Raw genomic sequence first — 26,187 nt, 5'->3', positions numbered from 1 at the left:
TATTGCCAGTCTTTCAATCAAAATACTACCCAACTGACATGCATGAAAAGAAATGAAGAAAGGAGAAAGGAAAATCTTGTAATAAGCACAAAATTGAAACCGTTACCATTATTTATGTATATTTTATTAAATTATAATATTGTAATTTTAATTTAACTGAGGAAATTATTAATTGAAAATTTTATTGCATTTGCAAACAGTATAAAATTCTATACAGGTTCATGCTAGCCAATACAACAAACCTTAATTACTCTATTGTTACAACAAATAAATAAACGAACGAAACGTAACGTACGACGAGCTTCGTTTGGTTTGGATGAATGATGAATGACAAATTGACAGCCGAATAAAAATTACGGCGTGGATTTATGGGTTAAAATTTTAGCAAACTGTCTGTTGCTTTTATTATGAACTAGTTACGAAAATGAGATTTTAATACCTATATATTATAGGGATTTTAGTAAAGATAACTTAAAGTTTTTTTTCCTAAGATAATGACCGATATTTCAAAAGTTTTGGAGCAAAGTTTGTGCATATCATCGTTAGTAGCACCGAGTGTTTCTCTTGTTTTCATTGAGTTATAGCAGTGGTGGAAAATATTGAATGAAATGGTGCCATTAGTGCTTACTTTATTAAAATCGAAACAAAGTTTCATTTGATCGAAAGTCTGAGCAGTTTTTGTTGTCAATATGTATCCAGCGCCGACGCGGCACCCGGCTGCCGCGGTAAGGGTTTGTGTTATTTTCTACCTTTATGATGCTTTGTGTTTGTTCACTATCATAAAACATCCCACTTTGCTTTTTGCCGTTTAAGATATCATGAGTTTGACGAATTTATTATTGTGGCTATTTTTCTTTTGCAGGGACCACCACCTTCATCAGGCCCCATTAAGTTCACAATAGCTGATACTTTAGAACGTATAAAAGAAGAATTTAACTTTTTACAAGCTCAATATCATAGGTAAGTGTTGCCAAAGCTGGTAAATAGATGAAATAAACAATAAACTCAGATTCAAATCCATTTTTTACAAAACATTGTGAACCAGCTACGTACTCACTGTATCATTGAGGAGCATCCTCTTAATTACCTGCTTGCTGGTTTCGTACATAGTCATAGTCATAGTATCTTTATTCATGAACAATACAAAATTGTGTTTGAATATACATTCAGTGTATGTCTTTAATTATTTGCAAAATATACAAAAGAACTGAAATATTTACTCAAAAGATACAGACCTAATGTAAATATGGAACATAAAATAATATATATTAATTTCTTAATATTATTTCTCATTTTCAGTTTGAAATTAGAATGTGAAAAGCTAGCTAGTGAGAAGACAGAAATGCAGAGGCATTATGTTATGGTAAACATTCGTTTTTACAAATAATTTCAATGTAATGTATACATTTACATATCTGTCACTTATAAAAATTGTTTTTCTTTCAGTATTATGAAATGTCCTATGGCCTTAATGTAGAAATGCATAAACAGGTATGTCTTAAACTGTATGTTAGTTTAGTTTTAAGATTACTAGAATTATATAGCACTCACATCATCATATACATATATTATATGCTAATTTTTAATTGCATTGTTATTAATAGTAGCACAATTTATACTACTCATTTCTATACTGTATATCAGCAATACTCAACCTGCATCCCCCCCGGGATTATTTAACCTCCTAAGACCCTGAGTACAAATTTTTGTACATAATCCAAAATCTATTATGAACTTTTATTATGTAACTAAGAGTTCCAATTCAAAAAACAAATTATTGGTTCTCGGTCTTAGGAGGTTAAGTGGCCCATCAGGTGATCCTGGTCACCTTTAAGCAAATTCATCTTGTGGCCTGGAGCTATAAAGCAAAACCATATTTGTGGCCCTCATAAAAATAGTATGTAGATTGTTAACCAAGGGATGAAAGGCACCCATTTCTTGCCGAGGTAGTTGGGCCATTAGTCTGAGGCTAAAATGAAGCCTTTTAAACACTACTTTTCATTTCGAATACATGTGTATAAGGATAGTAAAATTCACATGCTTTTTTTTAAACATAACTAAGTATAATTTTTTTGAGAATTGGTTGAGGGTACTTTCATTTAACCATTTAGGTAAAAGTATTGTTAATTGTGACCCAAACCAGCAAAAGATCCTACTTTGTTGCTTGCTATAAGGACGAGATTTCCTTGTATCTTTATACAAATAAGCAGCTGTTGAGGCATCCATATGGCAAGCAACAGAGTGAAACGTTTTGCGGGTTTTGGTCACTTTTATGGAATGGGGCATTAAATATCAGACTTGAAATTGTTTATACAATTCTATTTCAATTCCATTTAAAACCAAACTTCAATTGCTTATAGTAAATAAAATGGTACTTTGAACGTAAAATGCTCTAGTGCAGAAACATATCACTGTCTGCAAATTTTTTAGAACAACAATGACCCACTTTCAGAGCATGAGAAATGAATAAGGTTGAGTATGGCTGCTGTAAATGGACTTACAATATTGTTGGGTCTGGTCTCACTCAACAGCCCTAAAATTTCCTTAAAACCATATTTTTGTAGCTAGAAGTTGTTTTAGAAAGCTAGAAAGCTCTTTCTTCTCAAACTTAATTTCATAAGCTAAGGCATAGAGAAATAAGTAAGCATAGAGTGCTCACTCCATAATACATGAATTTTCTTACTTAATAATATTTATTTATTTATTTAACCTTTATTGCACAATAAATGAAGGTACAAATGGCGGACTTAATGCCTTAAGGCATTCTCTACCAGTCAACCAATGAGTCAATATTATTGCTAATAAGTTTAAAACTTGCTTAAAACTTAAGACTTAACTAAATACTAGACTTGATTAAATTTTCTTATAAATAAGTTTTTATCTTTTTATGGAGTGAGCTCTCTATGCTTACTTATTTCTCTATGGCTAAGGCAAGATTTTAATACAAGTGTTTCCTAGTATATTAAGTATTAAAAGAGTAGCGTTTGTATGCAACTCTCTGGTGGAATGCTACGATGCCCCCAAACAAATTCAGACTTTCAAATCTATAGTATAGAATATATGTAGTTACAGATAGTCACAGCCTTAAAATATATTGTTTAATTTTTTTTTCAAGACGGAGATAGCAAAGAGATTGAGTGCTATCATAAGCCAGGTGGCACCATTCTTGGCTCAGGAGCACCAACAACAAGTGGCCACAGCCGTCGAGAGAGCCAAGCAGGTCACTATGTCTGAACTTAACGCTATTATTGGGGTATGTTGTATTTTTTTAATTCCATACACCATAGAGCTCTTCCGGAAGTAGGTCTCATGCAAAGTAACATTGGATTTCAAATCTCTAATATGGAATAAAAAAAATAACAACTGGTGTTATGTTATAACACCTTATAATTTTTTATACAATATGATTTTTTGCTTTCATTACTTTTGGCCAAGATATAAGCTACATAAATTATTTGACTAAATATAATTACTTGCTAATTAAATATTTTGTAAATTGATTATTTATAATCATCAAATTTAAACACAAATTGTACCATAAGCTTAAATAAAAAATTATAATGAACAACAATTGATATCAAGTATTTAGAAAAAACATTGCTTTAACTTTGGAATGCTGTAAATTATCTGCAAATAAAATTGTGGAAAAGTGCCTGCCCAACTTTACTTGGGAGGCACATTCAAAAATCTGCTAGATTCATGGACATTCAGCATTACTTGTTAACATTTCACAGCAACAGCAACAACAAGGTCTACAACAGCTTCTTGTAAGTTCAGATCATCTCCGCTACATGTATGTTGTGATTAACCTTAATTTTTTCACTAGTGGAGTTTAATTACTGCACTGCACTGCACTTTTTGTGTTGCTCATTTTGATGTTTTGTTCTAATCATGCTTATTTAGCATTTAAGACGAAAGGGGACGACCGCCCCGAAACCGCCTTTCCATACAAACGTAGTCCCCATTTTCCTTTCGTTTTTTTTTTAATATAATAAGAATTGGTAGCATTTAATAATTTGTATGAAACCTGTGTTTCGCTAACTTTTATAATAATTAAAAAATCTAAAAAAATCAAACGCCGGGCATAGCTATGACTAAAATACATAAAATTCTGTAAAAATATATTCCATAATGTCAATATCCAGGGAGGAAAATGAGGACTATGTTTGTATGGAGAATCGATCATCCTCTTTCCTCTTAAGGTTAGTTGGAGTATGCCTTCTCTAGAAATACAAGGTGAGTATAAGAGGACAGATGCAGGTCCACAATGCACAAACTGTGAGTACACTTTCCGTGTGTGCAAAGACCCGGAAAGTGAACTCACAGTTTGAAATGACTGTGGTGTTTACCCTCCTTCTTGTATTCCTAGCCATACTGTCTTATGGGTATTTGCTCCAACTAACTTTATGGTAGATCTCTTCACCTGTAATACTGTGTTGTGTTATTAACAATTCATAGATTAATACAAGGAATACCGTTATAAGTTAAAATTTACAATAAATCGATTTAGGTAGGTTTCAGTCTTGAGAATAATTCGTTTCACGATGATTCGTGGTCAGATAAAATAAAAGTTCCCATATTTTGAACAAGACAATCAGAAATGTACTATTTAAAGTTAAAAACAAGTGTATCTATACTACTTATAATAAGTTGTATTTAAGCAAAAATTTGATTTTTGATACACACTTTTATCGCTGACTGGCCACCTCCTCATAATATTGCATTGTCATCCGATTTAAATACATATCTATGCAAGATTTCAGCTCAATCTGAAATCGGGAAGTGGGCCACATTTAACTTGCAAGATGTGACCCGTACAATACAAACATACATTGCAAGTCGACTAAAAGCTTGTAAAAAAACAAAGTTTACATATATAGGTATTATTAATTAATAATGCGACGGCAATCAACATAAAAACATAGAATAGGGACTGGAATTAGCCCAGAAATGTTTTTTGTTTGTATATTTGCATGAACACAATTTAGTTCACATGTTATGTTTTTCTTCTATCCTGCACTTAGCGATGTGAGTTAAGTTGCTTCACCAAATTGTTTAATAAAGAAAAACAATGACATTAAAATAAAACACGTAAAAGGTCAATGATGGCGTTAGCAATGTGGGGAAGCTTGTTAGTATTTTAAAACGGGACTTTTAAATCCAAAGTCAACGAGATTTTACTCTGGTTCCAATTCCCCCTCGCTCGCACCGAGCATATTCAAATAAGGCGCTCTCTTATCGGCTCCAAGACGCTAGTCTGAAGTACTGTTTGGTGTCAGCAGCAGATGCACGCGGGCGCGGGCCTACCGCACGGCGCGGGCGCGGGGCTGCTCGGCGCCGGCCTGCTGGGCTTCCCGGGCGCCAACGAGATTTTACTCTGGTTCCAATTCCCCCTCGCTCGCACCGAGCATATTCAAATAAGGCGCTCTCTTATCGGCTCCAAGACGCTAGTCTGAAGTACTGTTTGGTGTCAGCAGCAGATGCACGCGGGCGCGGGCCTACCGCACGGCGCGGGCGCGGGGCTGCTCGGCGCCGGCCTGCTGGGCTTCCCGGGCGCCGCGCCGCCGCCGCACCAGCCGCCGCAGCACAAGGTACAACAATAACAACAAACTAGTGGCTCCGCCATTTCGAAACAACACAAAAAGCTGAATCACAAAACTTCACAATATTTAAAATTGCAAAATTTAGGAACACACAAACTAAAGATATCAAACATAACAAATACATAAGAGACTCCACAGGATCACTGCTGACTTCCGATAAAGATATAAACGACCGATGGCACGAATACTACAACAACTTATTAAACGAAGAGTTCCCACAAGAACCTATGCCAAGCGTGCCTTCAGTACATGGCGCAATAGAATCGATAACACAAGAAGAAGTGAAAGCTGCGCTCACTAAAATGAAAAATGGCAAAGCAACGGGCCCTGACGAAATACCATCAGACCTCCTAAAAATGACTGGTAACGCAGGTTTGTCATGGTTAACTAATCTTTTCAATCTTGTGCTTACTCACGGGAAAATGCCTGATAGCTGGAGACAAAGTAATCTAGTTCCATTCTATAAAGGTAAGGGGGATGTAGCTGAATGTGGAAATTATCGTGCCATCAAGCTAACCTCACACGTGTTAAAGATCTGGGAGAGCGTAATTGCTAAACGATTATTAAAACTAACTACAGTTACATCAAATCAATGCGGCTTCACTAGTGGAGTAGGCACGATAGACGCTATCCATACTGTTCGAATCCTTCTTGAGAAATACAAGGGGCTGAAAAAGGACCTCCATCTAGTCTTTATAGATCTCGAAAAGGCATTCGATCGTGTCCCAAGAGAGCTAATATGGCAAGCGTTACGAGTACAACTAGTTCCTGAACACTACATCAAAATTCTTAAGGACATGTACTACAGTATCAAGACCAGAACTCTCTGTCCGGCTGGTATTGGCCCAGAATTTGAGTTGAATGTAGGGGTCCATCAGGGCTCTACTCTTAGCCCGCTGCTCTTTAACATAGTCATGAACTATGTCACTGAAGACCTTCAAAAACCTGCTCCCTGGTCTCTTTTATATGCTGATGACATAGTTCTCATAGCAGAAACATTGCCAGAAATCCAAACCGACTTAACGGTATGGTGCACAGCACTGGAGCGCAGAGGGTTACGAGTAAGTCGAAGCAAAACTGAATATATGTACTGCAACTTTTCCGGAAAAGTATCACCTACCAATGCGATGCAGCAACCATACCTTGACCACACTCCATTAAAGCAAGTTGATCACTTTAAATATCTAGGATCTGTCCTAACATCTACAGCCTCCATTGACAAAGATATCGAAAACCGCAAAGCGACTGCTTGGTTAAAGTGGAGATCTTTAACAGGAGTTCTGTGTGACGTAAAGATGCCTATAGAAGTCAAAGGAAACATATATAAGAGAGCAGTAAGACCAGCTTTAATGTATGGATCCGAATGCTGGGCCACGCGAAAATCTGACGAACAAAAACTCCATGTCACAGAAATGAAGATGCTAAGGTGGTCTGGCGGTGTAACGCTCAAAGATAAAGTCAGGAACGAGCACATAAGGGGAACTTTTAAAGTAGCGTGTATTACTGACAAACTCCAGGAAAATCGCCTACGATGGTACGGTCATGTCATGAGGCGAAATAAAGAGCACATGACAAGGGTCGTCATGGAAATCGAAGAACCAAAAAGAGGTCCAGGTCGCCGTCCGACGACCTGGATGGGAACCATTTCCAAGGACATGAAGACGACGGATTTAAAACCCGAAATTGCACAAAAACGCCCAGAATGGCGTCTTAGGACTAGGAGGGCCGACCCCAAGAGACATGGGAAATAGGCTCGGGAGAAGAAGAAGACAAAACTTCACAATATTTTTCATTGACAAATAATCTACAGAAAACAATCAGACATACAAAGTAGGTACTTTTGCCAGTTTTGCCCAAGTTGAAACGAGGTCGCTCTGCGCTCGCTCGGCCAATAAGTGTACTAAGGTCAATACAGGTAAGTGTGGCTGCAGGGTAAAGTCTAGGTAGGTAAGGCTAGCCTTAACATTGGGAGCCTGTTTAAGTGTTTACACATTGATTACTGTGTAATGCGAGGTCATACATTTGATTTGCTTGTTGCGTTCAGTAGCCACCCTTACCAGTTGACCTTATAGGAACCGTGCACGTTGGACTCTGCAATGCTACGTAAATATTCGATTTATTCCATCTCGGGGCATATATCAAATACTTGACAATGAGTAGGTGCTATCCCCTACAGTTTACACACGATCCCTATAGCCCTCATTAAATAATTCCATCTTCTACTCAACATCTTCATCTCTTTCACCACTTTCCTTCTTAGCATTTATCCAAGTCGTACCCTCATCTACTGTCGGAGCTACGGGTTCGCAAAACTAAACCCGTTTACATTAGTTCATGAAATGGCAGGCTTCGCTTATTACCTGCTTACAAGGATTTAGACATGCAAAGAACAATAATCATGATTTTTCACATAACAATTTGTGCCGTAGGTGGAGCTCCCGCCGCCGGCGGACATAAAGCCCCCCGTGCTGCCGGGCGCGCCCCCGCTGCTGGCGGGACCACGCGAGAACGACCGCCTACTGGACTCCAGGGTGCTGCCAAGGGTAAATTCTGTAGACCTGTGCAGTCTCTACCTATTTTCATGATCTGTTTTGTGTATTGACCACCAAAATTTCCAATATGTAGGTAGTGGAAAAATATTAACTCTGTATAAGCGCATTATGAGCTATTACCAATTAACGTAACGACCAGTGAACAATATAAGCTACCTAATGTAAGACGCCAACATTATATGAAAAAATATTGTATGCCTGACCTAGTATTATAACTTACTCTGGTAATACCTACATTTCTATCACTAGCGACACTCCGTATCCCCGCACGAACGCGAACAGAAGTACCGTCCGCGCTCGCCGGCCGAGCCGGAGGCGCTCGACACGAAGCGACGGAAGGAGGAGAAGGTACAACATGTCAGTCTCTGTAGTGTATGTCGTGTCTTTTTATACCGTCCGTTCTTAGTTGCCTGTCGTGTGACCGTCAATAGTGATATAATATCCCTGTATATATATTTTTTAAATCTTAACGACAAGTGGTTACACATCAGGTAATTTTAAACGGACTATACACGCTTGTTCAGTTTTTTGCATGTTCTGCTCTTACTACCAAGAAGGAGGATTTTTGGCCCAAGTTTTAAAAAAGTTGCGTTTTTTGTGTATTCTTTAATAGTGATTATAAAATCTTAATTGCCTGTGACGCATAATGCTTTTAATATTAGATTTGGAAATTTCATCGTAATTTATTTTATCGTTGGCACTATTTTTTTTCGCTAAAATGTGTTAAAATTTCATATTGCTTTATCACTTTCTGACAAAAACTGTTTATGTAGTTAATATGTTTAACGTTTAATTTACTTGTTATAGGACAGTGATGCGGAGAAAAGTGACCAAGACTTAGTTGTTGATGTAGCAAACGAGGTAAATGTGCAATTGATTGTATTTTCACTGACATCGGACATCAGTGATTCACCGCCTGAGAATTGCAAAATCAATTGTTGTAGTCTGTTTGCGCAGATTGAAGTCAATTTTATTTTCCGTAACTTAGCATACTAAATATAATAAATATTAGATACATAAAGTTGTATTATTGGCTGAGAATATGCTACGGAACTTGCATCAAATGCTACTTCTCGCTAAGTATGTAAACTGAGTGGACGCCCAAGCAGAGCGTTCAGCATTCATAGAAAACAAAAACAAAAAGTTGAAAATATATGTCACTGAGGACAGTGTATGCTTATCGCTGCCTCGTCCGACTTAACGCTTCGTTAAAAGCTCGCTACTGAGGCCGTACTCTGTCAAGACCCTCGCATACCAGTGTACGAAATTCTAAGCATTTGGTGGTCCCACGTTTTTGTTCCACTAAGGACCATACTCCTTGGTTCCACATGAGATGTTGCAATGCTGACGGTATGCACAATGCAGTTACCTACATTATGGTAATATAACGGTACCGGTATTGTGCAGGAGGAGCGCGGGTCGCCCAGCGTGCGCGCCGACGCGGAGCGCGCGGAGAACGGCCCGCGCCCGCCCTCGCGAGGATCTTCTTCCAGTCGCTCCACGCCCAAGAGCTCCAAGGACGTAAGTATCTCTATCTCATCTTAGAACATTCCAGGTACCATTTCTAAAATAGCCCGGGAACCGACTTCGATAAGGTCACACGAATTGATCCGGCAAAGTTTGAAGATTTTCTGACTCTGCAAATTTTAGTATACATCCATGCTCCGTCGCATCAGTGACAGCGAGATTGCTTCATATCGGCAAGCAGGTCTAATAATCGGATCTGAATGAAAACTCGTTAGAATCGTTTTGATCATTAGTAAAACAAGTAAATATATGTGTATCAATAATACTATTTTAGAAAAAATCTTTAATATTTTTACGAACGTTTTCTGAGGACAGGAGAAGCCAGGCACGCCGGGCGGCAAGCCGGCTCGGGCGGCGACGCCGACGGGCCGCTACGGCTTCCCGCCGCTGGCCGCCTACCGCCCGCCGCACCTCGACCACGCCAGGACCAACGGCCAGCCGCCGCACAAGCCGTGAGTGTTGTTCTCTTATGGCCGGCAGACGCCGACGGGCCGCTACGGCTTCCCGCCGCTGGCCGCCTACCGCCCGCCGCACCTCGACCATGCCAGGACGAACGGCCAGCCGCCGCACAAGCCGTGAGATATTTGATTCCATGTGTTATTCGAACGATGAGCAACGTTACGGCAACAAAAACTGGGGCTAACTTTTAGACTCAACTATAGCCGGTCAAACAACTGTCACTGTTAGAAGAAAAATGCGCGATATTAAAATTTTCAATGGGATAACTAAAGGAATGCAATCTCCGTACTCCGTAGGCAGAACTGATGCAAAAGTGTCCAGTTGTCAACTATAAATAATAGTTCCAAATCTCTCTTTCTTTATTCTTCCTTTATTGCACCATGGTAATCACAAAATGGTATTTACATGCGAAAGAGTGAGTATCTCATGGACCCAGAATGGGTATGGCAATTTTATCCTTAAAACTAACTTAAGTGCTAATACATACATAGGTATTTACATTTACATTTATCAATAAGTATCTGAATAGGAACATAATAACACTGATTAATTTACATGTCATTATCATTTATGAAATCCTCAATATATATCTTATATAATAGTTTTTATGGATAAGAAATGTCTTCAACATTTTTGCGTAAGTTTTCTCGAGAGTAGAGCTAGAGTAGCTAAGAACCTAGGCGTTATTGACGGAGTGAAGTGCGCTGTCTGTGACCTACTATGAGGTACTATTCTTTGTCAACAAACTGCTTTGATGCATCAATGTCATACTAAAAACTTTTTAAAACTGTTTAACTGGTTAACTTATATTGCCGGGATCTTTCTCTTTTACTCTCACTTAGACGTAATTAGAGTGACAGAGAACAATGCCTACGAACTTACGACCCCTCTGGTGTTGTTGGTGCCCATGGGCCGCGGTAATCGCTTAGCATTAGGTGCTGACTGCTCGTTTGACTCCTATATTATAAAAAAAAAACTGTCGGAAATGGCTGGACAGACTATAATTGATCTGGCGAGCCATATACCTCGAGCTGACCAGAGTTAATGTCCATTCTATATTCCAGGGCATACTCGTACCACACATGCGGCGGGCCGCTCCAGCCGGTCCCCTTCCCCGCCGACGCGCTGGTGGGCCCCGGCATCCCCCGCGGCGCGCGACAAGTCGCTGTCTTACCTCACGGAGAAGTCGTCTGCGCCGTGGCGTTGTCAGTCAACAATGGAACGAGACACGCCTATACGGGGGGAAAGGGATGCGTGAAGCTGTGGGACATATCGAATCCGGGGTCGCCTAATACGCTAGAGCCATTGTCGCAGTTGGACTGTTTGGTAAGTTGACCTAAATTTTATACTTTTTATGAGTTTTGTGACCATTATTACTATTAACAGAAAAGTGTGTCCCCACTACCTCTTGTCGGCGCGGTACCAGTTTCCGTCATATCTCACGTTGTAATGTAACTTGTACTTATGTCAACTATGGCATGAAACACGCGTATGCAGGCGGAAAGACATGTGTAAATTACTTAATAATTACTGTTTTTGTTACAGCAACGTGATAACTACATCCGTAGCGTGAAACTCCTCCCTGACGGACGCACGCTAATAGTAGGAGGCGAAGCGTCAAACCTGTCAATTTGGGACTTGGGCTCCCCCACACCGCGAATGCGTGCCGAGCTGACATCTTCTGCGCCCGCCTGCTATGCTCTCGCCATAAGTCCAGACTCTAAGGTTAACAGCCACTTTTCAATTAAACGTTCTTGAGAATAGAGGAGGAGGAGAGTAGATAACTAATAGATGTAGCCGTATAAAACACCCATTAAACCAAAGGACCGATTTCACACGCAAACATACCCGGTTCCAGCGATTCATCTCTCTCCCTCGAATTGTGAATGTGTGCGTGTGCCGCGTAAACACTAGCCCCCTTATTCATAAACGTGTACTAAAGTTACGATGCCGCTGATCATCGTTTGTCCCTTTCCATCATACCAATACGTCGGAAAGGGACAAACGATGATCAACGGCATCGTAACTTCAGTACACGTTTATGAATAAGGGGTTACGAAATCGGAGTGCTATGACATTACAGTGTTATCTTAGCGATCTTATCTCTGGTAACTCTGAGAATTAAACGAAATTATTTTTTTCACAGGTGTGCTTCAGCTGTTGTTCAGACGGCAACATCGCTGTATGGGACCTTCATAATCAGACCTTAGTTAGACAATTTCAAGGTGCGTATTCTGTACAATACCGATATTACCGATTTGCATGCCAAACGCTGATTCAGTTAGGCTAGGTTCACACGGCGTTAATTTTTCCTGTATACCGTATACGGGATTTTATCGAATATCGTAGTGGGAGCAAAATTTGTATAGCAACTTTCAAAATTGTTCACACGGCGTGTATGCGGGAAAGCCGACCCGTGTAAACGATTTTGAACGTAGCCAACTTAGAGTCTGTCTAAACTGCACCGATTTTAATACAACGAAGTGTGCCGTTGTTATTATAAATGACATATTTTCATAGTCATTGACATTTATGATGACATTCCCCAATTTGTCATCACAAATGCCTCGCCTTGGAGAGTTAGCCTGCTCCGAATTTACGCGCTAGAACAAAGAAAATCTTGTAATTGATATGGTGATATGAAAATACTAATTTTTTGAAATAATTTTGTCAATCTCAGGACACACAGACGGCGCATCATGCATCGACATCAGCGGCGACGGGTCCCGCCTGTGGACGGGCGGGCTCGACAACACGGTGCGCTCGTGGGACCTGCGCGAGGGCCGCCAGCTGCACCAGCACGACTTCAACAGCCAGATCTTCTCGCTCGGCTACTGCCCCTCGGGTACTTGTCACTTATTACTCCACATGTCGAACCGTAAGAGGGCGCTTTAGATACAAAGCCGCAATTCTTGTGACGTCATAATAGCAGTGCAGTTGCAGAGAAACGACAAATATGCATTGCAAACTTTTCGCCATTGTTACAAATTTAACACTTGTTTCCGATATAGTGACGTTACTCGCAAAAAAAGTGGGGTTGGCGTTTTCGGTAACGTAATATACGATTTTAATTTTGAAATTAAAAATAAATGTCATGATTTTACAACAAAAGAACATTGTACGCTGATCTTTGTACGACTGCCTGAACGCGACACGCTATTGACGCTGTAAAGAAATCGATCACGTTCTTGCGGGATCGAAAGGCAGGCTAAATGCACTCGAATATCAAGGTCACGCGTGAAAACTAAATTTCCGAAATGCTTATAACTAAGCAGATATAAAAACCACTTAATTTTTTTATCTTTTGTAATTCCAGGATCATGGTTAGCAGTAGGCATGGAGAACTCGCACGTGGAAGTCCTTCACGCGGGCAAACCGGACCGCTACCAACTACTACTGCACGAGTCGTGCGTGCTCGCGCTCAAGTTCGCACACCAGGGCAAGTGGTTCGCGTCCACCGGCAAGGACAACCTGCTCAACGCGTGGCGGACGCCCTACGGCGCCAGCATATTCCAGGTACACAATAACTGCCCCTTTGTAACCCTTATTGCAACGAGATAAGGCTAATTACTGGTCAAAACCGGACCACTACCAGCCAGCATATTCCGATTTCCAGGTACAAACAAACGATGAAGTGAATTAACTATAGATATCCGACTAGGGCTCAAAATCAAAAATGATCCCGGTGTATTGTGCCGCGAGCTTGGAGGATTTAACAACTGGAGACGCTTTGTCTGTAATTTTCTGTACTAAACAGTCAGCCGATTTTTACGGGAGAGGGGTATGTCAGATAAACGTCAGTCCATACAATACATAAATGACCATTGGCCGAGGTTTTCGACGGAGGGGTAATATGTTAAAGGCAACTCCGGTTGTTAAATCCTCTAGGGCCGCTCGCGGCATAAGTGTACTGCGCGCTGCTTGACAACGTCACATAATGTACGTCGTAACGTCAAGGGGTTTGACATAGCGAGTTTCATGGCCAGACATAGAAGTTTTTGTGGCAAAATAGTGTTTGACAAAATGAAATATCGACTTGTCTGTTCGCTGTTACCTTAACGTTACCTATATACCTATATTTTATGAAGTGAAGATAACTACCGCAAAAATACACAACACGTTTAATATCTTCTTTAATATATTGGTCGTTTTCTATTCTTATAGCATTGTTTATGATTTTATTCTTAAGTACAAAATAAATGTAAAAAAGAAATTATGTAAAGAATTGTAATTAATTTTCATTCTTGAAATTTCTCGGTACTAAACAGCAAGGGGGGCGTCCACAAATTACGTAACGCAAAATTCCTAATTTTTTGACCCACTCATGTAACAGGACCGTCACGCTTATCTGGGACCCCTCCCCCCCTTCAATTCTGTTCAATATTATACAATAAATGATTATGATTTTCTCGCCTAGAACATATTCATTCAAGACTATACATTTTGATGGAGTTTACAGTGATTTCGCTCCCATACAAGGGCGGCCATAATAGTACTTTACGATACAAGTGCGAAAAATAGGAAATTCGAAACGAGTAGCGATAAATTAAAACACGAAGGGAGTGTTTTAAATCGACACGAGTTGCGAATTACCTATTCGCACATGTATCGTACAACGTTTTACAGTACATATGGCCCTTTAAATGTTCGACACAGTAACGTAATATGCTAATTTTCGCACTAGTGCGGTAAAGTAGCACCACATGTACTGTAAATACCTTTACCGCGAAATAAAGGTTTTTTCTGCTCAAAACGTTATTATACCATGAAAGCAATTTGAAAAATGGAAATTAAACATAATGGGTATATATATATATATATATATTAATAAAAAATAACGTTTTTTTTAGTCTAGAAATGCCTCGCTGTAATCTGGTTTTCGTAAAATCGTTTGCATAAATTCTTAATTCTATCGCTTAAAATCGTCATGTCTATATTTTCAATGTTTTCGAAATGAAGTGACATTTCAGTCAAAGTGTGCCTTGTTTGGAGTGCTACATATCGAAAATAGTACGCCTTGGAATAGCACATTTCAAAATAGTACCTATAACAAAGATATAAACATGCTGGAAAAAAATCTCATTATTCTTGGCCAACGACACTTATTCGTTGACACCCCATTAACTAGAAAAGATGACATTAGACGGGAATGAAACTTACAGCTCCTATTAAATACACTTTTATCTTTAAAATGAGGTATGCAATGCCTCTAATTGAATTCGTAGTTACTAGTTAAGAATATTTTTTACGAAACGAATAGACCTCCCGTAGAAAATTTGTATAAAATTCAAACACACGTATATATACATTAAACGTATTAGAAAATAAAGTACATATCTTCTTCTTGGATTTCCATAATATCACCACGTGTTAATAAAGAAATAGTAATAATAATACACGATAACAAAGTGATTAAATTACAGCGTCAAAAGTGCACTGCTAATGAAGGTTGAGATGTTATAACTTTCGTTGCACAAATGTAAATGATAATTGCAATTTATTATTGTGACAGATTGTCTATTAGTGAACAATTTTACTTACCTTTTACGCCAGGGTACGCTCATGAACTTTTTTGATTTATGGCCTACGGCGGAATCACTGTGGAATCGCTCGAATGTACTGGTCGCGTCGGGCCGCTGGAGCGGCTTGCTGCAGCGGTCGCGCTGCCGGCCAAGTGCGCACAGTTCGGAACCTGCAGTTTAATGTAAAACTGATGCACTGTTATAGAAAATTGACTTTCGCTGGCTAGTTTTTCGCCTAACCTTTGCCTAGGTGACGCCTACTTGACTCTGCAATCAAAATTACTTGCAACTACTTATTTGACCGATGAATAATGTAATCTTATATTTTACTGTATTTTACGATTCAACTTTTTCGCATCACTGGAGGTTTTATTTTATATAACAAAATTTAACTTTTGTCCACAGTCGAAGGAGTCTTCATCGGTGCTCAGTTGTGATATATCAGCGGACGACAAGTTCATTGTGACCGGCTCGGGCGACAAGAAGGCCACCGTGTACGAAGTCCTGTACTGAACAACCACTGGTCTACAATAGGTTCATTGTATAATATGTTGTGTTCCTGCACAGGTTGGTAGAGTATGCCTAAGGATGGTATTCCACCTGTCCAATTTCTTTGTCCAATCTACATTGCGTCTCTGACTCTCATTAAGCAAAATGTGAGATGCAAATACACATTGGACCAAGAAATTGAACAAATAGAATACCAACCTAAACTTACTTTGCAACGATCTGAACAGAACAAAGTGAGGTCATATTTTCATAGAAATTTGTCATTAATGACGACATTGCCACTCTTAGTCACTGAGTGAGCTTGGTCAGACTATCTTGATACACAGTCAAGAAAAAACATCAGATGTCTTCATGTAGACATTTGTACAATTTTCCATTCAAGCAATTTTTTTTTTGATACTATTTATATCCAAGAATTGGCTAACATAGCTGGCATATACGTATGCCGGACTAGACACTTTGACGGCAAGCTTATGATCATTAAGCTGTACAGGGTGCCTAGCCAAGGTGACAGTTGTTTGCGCTACGATAACGAAACGCTTTGTATCTCTATCACTTTCCCACATTAGTGCCATAGTGACAGTTGCGTGTCGTTCGCCACGGAGCGTAAACGATTAGCATGTTGGCTACGCACCCAGTACTGATGATTCGCATGAAACATCCTAGGCTCTCTTTTGTCAACATAGTTATTTGTAAAAAAATATGTAATTAGTGAACATTGGCATTTAAATAAATTCCGAGCGCCCCCATTATTGGGATTTGGTCCTAAAGATTGTTAACTAAATATTTGTATTTAAACACATATCATACAAAAAAAGGAAGCTGGCAAAGTGGAGAAGACTTAGTAGGAAAGCGGACCCTGGCACCAGGCCGGGAAAACGCTAGGTTGAAAAAGGAGATACATATCATACATAAACCCTCTATGATGCGTCCATAAACCGCAAATTACGACCAGCATAAAGATAAACTGTTTTTTAGAACAAATTTCATATCTGAAATAAATTTTATTATTGCATAGTTATGAAAATGATATGAAAAAAAAATCATTTCAGACTTTTTAAATCCATATTTTTGTTAGTTACACATGTAAAAAAAATGGTTAGTAAAATTATGAATATTAATAAATTAATAAAATTAAAATTAATCAACAAACATAATCCTATAATAATATTTTCCGGGTGATAAGACTCGACTGCGTGTGTTTTCTCACCCAAAACAATAAGATATGATTGTCCCATCTCTCAGCAATGGCTTTCAGGATGCTGAAATTTTGACGACAAACATGGCCTAGTGGGTAGTAACCCTGCCTATGAAGCCGATGGTTCCGGGTTCAAATCCTGGTAAGGGCATTTATTCGTGTGATAAGCATGGATATTTGTTCCTGAGTCATGGATGTTTTCTATGTATTTAAGTATTTATAAATATGTATACCTATATTATATATATCGTTGTACCCGCAACAAAAGCCTTATTGAGCTTACCGTGGGACTTACAAGGAAGGGTACCCAACTGTCCGGTTCCGATTTGTTTTATATTTATATATGTCATAGAGTAGTCTAAAATAGCGGACACGTATTTTTTTTTAGCTGCCCAAACTCAACCTATTGGCTAGTTTGAGTATAATATACTTTATTTTTTGCTGCTTTCAAACATAATATGTTTGAAAGCAGCAAAAAATAATGAGCACGTGTTTTGTTATATCGGCTAAAACTCATTTTTTCCTAAAAAAATCGACATTCGAAGTTTTATAAAATCTTATCGCTAAAGTTATACATAAAGACGGGTGTTTTTTTAGGAAAACTTGAGTTTAAGCAGATATAACAAAACACGTGTACATTATTTTTTCCTGTTCTCAAACATATACTCAAACAAGCCATTAACTAGCAAGTTGCTTGAGCATCGCTTTCTATAGGAGTTAGAAGATTTAGTAACTTTTTAGTACTTTGGAGGACAATTTCTCCCAATAGGTTGAGTTTGGGCAGCAAAAAAAAATACGTGTCCGTTATTTTAGACTGCTCTATAACATATATAAATATAAATCAAATCGGAACCGGACAGTTGGGAACCTTTCCTTGTTAGTCAATTTGTGTAATAGTGTCCTATAATATTTATTTATTTATTATTAATATCAGTCGAGATAACGTTTTATTCGGAATGAAAGTGTCAATTGCAAACAGTTTTGACAAATCTCGCATGTTGCTTGATATCATATACGATATGGCAGTTGGGGCCGACTCTAGTTTGTCTATGAAAAAAAAAACGGTGAAAATGAAAACATTTATCGCCATTTGGCGTTCAATTTATCTTTTGATTAGTTTTAATAAATTCATTTGTTTTGTTGTATATAAAGTAACTATAACACCATTTTCGTGTAAAATGAGCAATCAAGATATTTGGGAGACGCCATCCGATATCGGCAACAGAGCAACGATGCCGCAATGCCAGTCGTAGCATGCGGTTCCTGAACACATCATAGAGAGCTTATAATATGTATGTAAATAAGACTGTACACAATTAGGCATTAAATTAAAACACTCGTGTGATCCTATTATGAACTCTTTTTTAATACCTTTCATTATGTAGCAGTCACATAAACTATTATAGGCGCTACCTGTATTGTAAGCATTGGCTTCGTGATAAACCCATTTTCACTGTCTTCAATCGAGTAAGATCTGTCAAATCGAGATTGTGATATTATTCGCTATTTGTATTTTTTTCTTTATTTGTGCAATAAAGATTAAATAAATAAATTATTATGACTCACGTGACTTTTAACCTAAACTTGGACATAGAACCTATTTGTGTTGTACAGACAGACTGAACGCTGCTGCTGATGCGAATTTCATAATCGGCATAACTATTAAAGTAAAAATTCATAAGATATATCAAATTTTAATTTGAGATTTTCTTACCAAACAACTAAAATCATCGAGAACCTATTTACAAATTTTATAGGTTTATCATTTATTTATCAAAAACTATTCTTTTTTTTATAGAAATCAAAAATGCTGTCGCAAGCCGACGCACTTTGATGGCGACGTATTTATGTTTCTTTTTTTCTATTAGAAAATTTAGAAATGTCAGTAACAAGAATTATTATACAAGAGACTAAGCAGCATCAAAGAGAATTTGAAATAGATGTGGCTTGTCAAATTACACTTTTAGTTATATAACTTTGTAGCCACAGTAAATTTACAGCCATCTTTCGACACATGATTAAAACTTTTAGAATGCCATTTTACTTTGATCTAAGGATCTTCTTTCACTATTTTTGCATGCTAGTACAACCTGTTTAGTACAAATAGCAGAATAAGCAATCAATTGTCACTTACCACCTAAGACACTTTTGTACCTACTTATTCTTTGAAAATAAATACATACATACATACTAAAAGTTTTGATCGTGTGTCGAAAGATGGCAGTAAATTTACTGTGGCTACAAAGTTTACTTTGACAATCCACCTCAATTTCAAATTCTTTTTGGCAGCATATATAACTATTTTTTAAGCATTTATTTAATTCTTGTAAAAATATTATAAGATTCATTTTAGTTTAAAGTACGATCATTTATCATTGTCACGCATATCACTCTTATGTATGCGAGTATATAGTGAACGCTTACGTTAAGCCACGGGTTAGGAATCTACACTCACTTCTATGTATTGTATAAAATGTTACTATTAGCGATTTTCGCTAATAATAAAATTTAAGGCTAAGTGTAGTTTTTAAAGTAACTATTAGATGAATGTTGCACGGTTACGGATATTTTAGTGTTATTGTATATTTTTATAATAAAATTAAATACCATTTATTACTTTTTAAGTTCAATCTAATGCAGTTGTATAAAAACGTCAAAAATATGTACTATTAAAGAGCCGGCTCTAATAAGATCCATCGACTTTACAGTACAGTCAAGTGTAAAAATATGGGTGTACACATCTTACTCAAAAATATGTCCCATAGCATCTTATTCCAGTGTAATAAGAGCGTAGTACCATATTTATGAGACGATTCTCTCGATACATATTTTTGCAGCTGATTGTACGAAGACGAAAAATAGACTAATCCGAATTTCATTGTGCGAATAAATCGTTTACCGAGTTTTCCCGGTTATATGGGCATTTATAAAATTAAGAACAAATGTGTATAAAAGTATAAGAAATATAAGAATATTTCATATCCTCTGGTGACAACATTAAAATAAAAGATACCTAACAAATTTATTTTTGGTTAGAGTAAGACCAAGCTAAGTTGGCGGCGATTTTGATAGCCCAGAATGTGCAAGTGTTAAGTAAACGTCATAATTACACAGAAGTTATATATTATTATATCGTCATAAGGACACTTGCACTGTCTGGGCTGCCAACATATCTTGTTCTGACTCTAGTGGCGTTTTTGCACAGCTGCGTTTCATTAGGTAAAATATTTTGACGTCCATTTCTTACTTCTATTTATTACAGATAGATATTTAGTTTGAAACGAGGTTATATGAATTCCAGACTGAAATAATTTTCTACATAACTATGTTTATTTTCGTAAGTGTTGTTTCTTAATACCAGTATAAATATTTGTATATAATACTTTGATCGAAATATTTCTGCGTATATTTTTCTTCATCTTGCCTTTAAATGCAACCTAAATAAAGGAATGTTAAACAATGATGTTATGTAACTGTATATAGACAGGTTATACTCATACATAAGGCAACAAGACAAACACGAAATTATACTTCCATATTTATTTCTATACTGACGACGAAATCTGTTAATTTTCATTAATTTACGCATTCCATTTATCTTTGTCATACTCGTTGTTAAACATCAGCTTATCTTTTTCTCTTTCGGTGTGCGGGAGCTCGTTAGCATACGTACAACATTTCTAGCTTGCTTAAGCGCGATTAAGGCGGTTATCACACGTTACTGGATGCGATTCGCACGTCGCTCCGATGTGCCCACAGGAAGGATGGCTTTAATACATGCATAGCGTCGTCTCGCTCGAACATCGGAGAGACGTGCGAATAGCATCCCGTGTGATATCCGCCTAAAGGAAACTTGTACAATTTTGTCAAGGTAAGCGCTTCAATTTTGCAACGCGTTTAACCTATCTTGAGTTATAATATCATTAAAATTATAACTATTTTAATTTAAGAGACATTTATATTAAATTGTGGCTACAGTCCGCCAGAAGATCTGGAAATGGCACATTGTATTTGATTTGTTGTATATTTAGTTTAAAGGCACGTAAGTTTTACTCTAGATTGCGTTTTTGTAAGAAATACATATAAGTGAATGGTTGACCTTTTTGACCGCGAGTACTAATAAACGTACATAACGAATCGTTTACCTTGTTCAGCTCCGTATATGTCTTTCTCGGTCTAACTGTAACCCAAAGCTGCGTCCTTATCGGACTTACAACGAACTAGCTTCCACACAATCGAACTTATCTCGGACCGCACCATGGTCATGGTTCGGTACGTACGTTTATTAGTACCTTTAGGCCTGTACAAAAACTTCATACCCACAAGAAGTAAACTCCTAAACCTTGCCACTTAAGCCATTTGAAGCGCTCGGGTGTTTTGTTCGTAAATAAAACGCGTTAAACGCATGCGATCAATGGAATGTGTTTGGCGCGTCTGCGCCCCGAAAACACGTCATTGTTTTTTGCGGCAAACGCATGCGTTAAGCGTCGCGGCAAGCGCATTGTGATGTTTCCTACGTATAATATATGTATATAAAAACATATGGCAACTTTGATTTATGCGTACAACGCTGCGCCTGTAACGCGATTTAGGGTCTACCCACACCTATCAGCGCATTTCTATTCAAAGTTACCCCCAACTTACAATAAAGATTTCGGATTTTTTTATATTATTTCCACTCAGAACCACAATTTCACCGAGAATCTCTTTCGATCCTAATACGAGAAAAAAAGTTGTTAATTTTCCATTGGAACTTAGTTCGTTCCGTAAAGAAATTGTTGAAATTTGTTTTTTTTTTTCAAAAAATTATTGAAAATTGCCTTGACCATATTTCTTTATGCAACCCTATTTATACTCGTATATGTTCAGGAATATACTTTCTTTCATAAAATATAACCTCATCCGGTAGGCAGATCGGTGAAGGTCTTAAATTGTTGAATTGTGTTAAAAGTATGAACATCGGTACGATTTATGTTTAGGTCATTAGAATCAATTTTGAGTCATCTTGTTTTGTTCAAAAACCTAGCGTGTTTGGTATTCGATGAAAGGGCTTTTTGAGCTGATTCTAAAAATATAGCACATCAATACATGTCAGTCATGTTTTTTTAAATCATAATAAAAGTAATTTTCAAATCATACCAAATTAGGGCTTGTCCTTTCAACATTTTTTTGCAAATGTAATGTATCTCAAATTATACCTAATATCCTCATATCTAACCATAAGAAAGCAATTTTGAAAATATTTACATTTTCTTATGGGTAAATTTCACGAGACTGTGACGTCAGTTCCCAATTCTTTCGTGTGTTCTTACATTAATTAAGCAAATTTAAGTGTGCAAATATCTACCTGTTGTGCTACGCCAGACATGCAGACACTTAAATTTGCTTAATTAATGTAAGAACATACGAAAGAATTGGGAACTGACGTTACAGTCACGAGGAATTACCCTATTTATTATTTAAAGTATATTTTCCAAAAAAATGTAACGGTATTGTATCTGGAGGAGCCCAAACTTGGTATATTTTGATAAATATTTTTATTTTAATTTTTAAAAAGTGAGTGTAATAGAATGACGAGATATATTTACAATTGGCTTTAAAAAGCCCTTTCATTTGATACACACGATATGTTTCTGAAAAAACCGGTCCAGTGTGAGTCGGACTCGCACAGGAAGGGCTGCGTACCATTATCTATAAAAATGGTCACCCATCCAAGTACTGACCCCGCCCGACGTTGCTTAACGTCGGTGATTGGATGAGAATTGAGAACCTCGAGATTGGAAAGAAATATTTATTTTATTCTGTTTTTAGTATTTGTTTTTATAGCGGCAACAGAAATACATAATCTGTAGAAATTTCAACTGGCTAATAGTTAGCCAGTTGAAATTAGTTACAGTCTCAGTAATAGGGTCCGTTTGACCCTTTGGGTACGGAACCCTAAAAATTTTTTTTTTTCCATACAAAAAAGATGACGTCATAACTCCTCTTTTTTTGGTTGTACGGGTCATATTGATTCAAATGGCCTTTTAACACCATTTGTAGCATTTACTGAATTTCGGGCTGTACCGCTAGGACTAAAACACAAAAGCTGTCACTAGGACGCCACGTCACCGAAGTGTCAAAGTTCAAATTGAACTTTATGAATGTGCACGTAGGTCTATGTTGCTCTGTGGTCTGTGACGGATTAATTCGTCTTCGGCATTGGACCTACGGTGCGGATATATCCGTCATTAACGTCAAAAAGGTTAACGCAGCGTTTATCGCATATAAAACAACCGCGCGCTTTAGTTACTTTGACAGTCTAAGTACCTAATGGAGACTAGTCGATATTGACACAGTGGGCACAACACCTAGTGTAGATTTTAGAGTGAAGTTGAAAAGGTAAATAATATAAAGTGAATAACAATAGTAGATTACGCAACTAGGGCATAAAGCGATATTTTACCGTATTTGTTCAAGACTAAATAAAATCATACTCGAGCCGCTCACGGGCGCAGGGCGCGCCGGCAGAGCAGGCAGTTCGTATGGCAGATTTTGAACTTTATTGCTAAGATAATAAGGGTCGTAATAGATAATGTTACGTTATGCTCTAGAGCCTAATAAGCAATTTTATGCCGCTTACTCGCGACTTAAATGTCAATATTACGAGCATGAGAAGTGAAAAATACCTATGCAAATATCGTTACAATTTAGAAGAATTGATTGGCGGCGTTAAATTGATTGTTTTTTCAATGGGTAACACATCAAAATAGCTGTTAAAATACAGTGAAATCCTAATTCGGGCAGGTAGCATGCGTAGTTGCGTAACTTATTTTTAAGTACAAGAAAATAGTTCCTTATTATGTTTTTTAGGTTCCATGAAGTACCTATTGAAATATAAAAATTTAATAAAAAATAATGTCTGAATTACGTAATTAATTTTGTTGTATATTTTACTTTAAATACATACTTAGCTACTGTGTACTTAAATACCTATATTCGCTTTTATGAATCAATGTAGTAATCTATGATCTGCAAATGTGATAGATTTTATATCCGTAAATGCATTTGGTTACTGTTCCACTGCTTATGATTTAAGTGAGAATCAATTGTTATATCTATGAACTGGATTGTATTCTTGTATTATATTTATTTGGATAAAATAATGCTTTTTTGCTTACTCTAAACCCATTCCGTGTACCTATCCAGAATGAAGAAAATCCCGCAAAGGAAAACAAATTGCAAGCTAAGTTAATTAGCGCTAAGCCGCTCACCTACACCTACAGCCACATTACATACCTATTAATATTTCGGTTTCTTTTGAAGTACATTATTTATTATCCTAGAGCAAGCTGGACGCCAAAAAACTCTGCAAATTGTGTTAAAAGCATGAAAATCGGTACGATTGATCTTTAGGCCATTTGAATCAATTTGACCCGTAGAACCAAAAAAATTGAGAGAAGTTAAGACGTCATCGTCATTTTTTTTCTGTATCAGACAAAAAAAAATAGTTCTGAAACCTATCTCGTGTGTGGTATTAAATAAAAGGGCTTTTGACCCGATTCTAAAAATGATCAATCAATAAGATTAGTTTTAAGTATAAGTACTTATAGTATAAGAATAAATTGCTGTGCCCTTACAGGGTCTGTATTCAATGTAATATATGAGCAATAAAGATGTTATGAGTTTATGAGTTAAACATTTCTGTATTTTTTTTATTGTAAAAAAAAGATGGCGTCACTCACTTATTATTAATAAGTGTGAACCAATGCGTCACGAAACTTAAACTACCAACAAAAATAATATAAGTACTTAAAACAAAACAGCAACAATTATAAAATAAAATAAAAAAATAACATACAAATTATATTGTCATAATTCCTGTCCTTTTTTCCTTTTTTGGTTCTACGGGTCAAACTGATTCAAATGGCCTAAATATCAATCTTACCGATTTTCATACTTTTAGCACCAATTTGCAGCATTTTACTGAATTTCGGGGTGTACCGCTAGGACTATCTGTAGTTTCTTGTTTGTCAAGTAGGTGTACATATAAGGCATTATAAAAAAGGAACTGATCCTTGGCAAACAAGGTGGAAAAGACAGAAATACAACGACCTGTTGTGTACTGAAAGCCAGAAACGGTACTCCTAAGGGACCGTGCGCGTTCTCGGTTCTGCTACTCTGATGCCTGTAGAGGCGTATTTTAAAGATTTGGAGCCCTGGACCAGTTAGATTCGCCACCCCGTTAAGCGATATAGTAATAATAACCCCTATAATGGAACAGGCACAAGTAATGGGATGGTATAGACAAATCCTGTAAAACAAGTATTTACCATCAGTTTTTAAACGCCGACAACATTTTACTATAAACAAGAGCCAAAGAGCTGCTCAAGTTTAATTTTTCATTGATATTTGTTAGTTTGAAAATTAATGACGCCATACATCCCATGACTACTTTCTATGATCTGAGCCATGACTGAAGAAAAAAAAACATAGTTTTAATTGGTTAATAATATTGAAACCAATTGCAGTAGCTTATATTAAATACATAGAGGACACATTGGACATTCAACTTTGAAAGCAACGGTAGAAATTTTACAAATGTCGGTGAAATATCAGAAATACTCCAATTTTTCTCTTAATGTCCCATTATTGGTGCGGTTAACATAATCATATTAATAATCTTATACCTTTAAACGAGCAATTCTTGTATATATATATATATTTCTGTGATCTCGGAAACGGCTCTAACGATTTCGCTGAAATTTGGTATATGGTGGTTTTTGGGGGTATACAATCGATCTAGAATAGTTTTATGTTTGGAAAAACGCGTGTTT

General features: G+C 37.3%; 1 protein-coding gene across 4 annotated transcripts; it reads left to right on the top strand.

Moving 5' to 3' along the window:
• The first annotated feature begins 146 nt into the window (after positions 1–146).
• Positions 147–25,030, top strand: LOC133527144 (protein groucho-like). 4 transcript variants are annotated; one of them, XM_061864038.1, is made up of 18 exons: positions 147–725; positions 863–960; positions 1,300–1,363; positions 1,447–1,491; positions 3,116–3,253; positions 3,735–3,767; positions 5,478–5,591; positions 8,033–8,146; positions 8,405–8,512; positions 8,963–9,016; positions 9,563–9,676; positions 9,998–10,134; positions 11,206–11,467; positions 11,687–11,866; positions 12,288–12,366; positions 12,822–12,986; positions 13,458–13,657; positions 16,069–25,030. In XM_061864038.1, the coding sequence occupies exons 1-18, from the start codon at positions 690–692 to the stop codon at positions 16,174–16,176; spliced, it is 2,049 nt and encodes a 682-aa protein (XP_061720022.1). In that variant the 5' UTR covers positions 147–689; the 3' UTR covers positions 16,177–25,030. The 4 variants fall into 4 exon arrangements, with proteins under 4 accessions (XP_061720022.1, XP_061720019.1, XP_061720018.1 ...); XM_061864035.1 differs by having other exon boundaries at positions 147–731; positions 8,405–8,503; XM_061864034.1 differs by having other exon boundaries at positions 147–731.
• The last annotated feature ends 1,157 nt before the right edge of the window (positions 25,031–26,187 follow it).

The sequence above is a fragment of the Cydia pomonella genome, chromosome 17 (genome assembly GCF_033807575.1).
Source record: "Cydia pomonella isolate Wapato2018A chromosome 17, ilCydPomo1, whole genome shotgun sequence".
Classification (NCBI taxonomy): Eukaryota; Metazoa; Arthropoda; class Insecta; order Lepidoptera; family Tortricidae; genus Cydia; species Cydia pomonella.
Note: the sequence above shows the minus strand (reverse complement) of the source record. Positions and strands in the feature narration are given on the sequence as shown.

Excerpts from the sequence above, each read along its gene's own strand:
- LOC133527144 (XM_061864034.1), top strand. The coding sequence starts at position 690 with ATGTATCCAGCGCCGACGCGGCACCCGGCTGCCGCGGTAAGG. Across the intron at positions 732-862 it reads ACCCGGCTGCCGCGGTAAGG|GGACCACCACCTTCATCAGG; the intron begins GTTTGTGTTATT and ends TTTCTTTTGCAG. Across the intron at positions 11,468-11,686 it reads TGTCGCAGTTGGACTGTTTG|CAACGTGATAACTACATCCG; the intron begins GTAAGTTGACCT and ends TTTTTGTTACAG.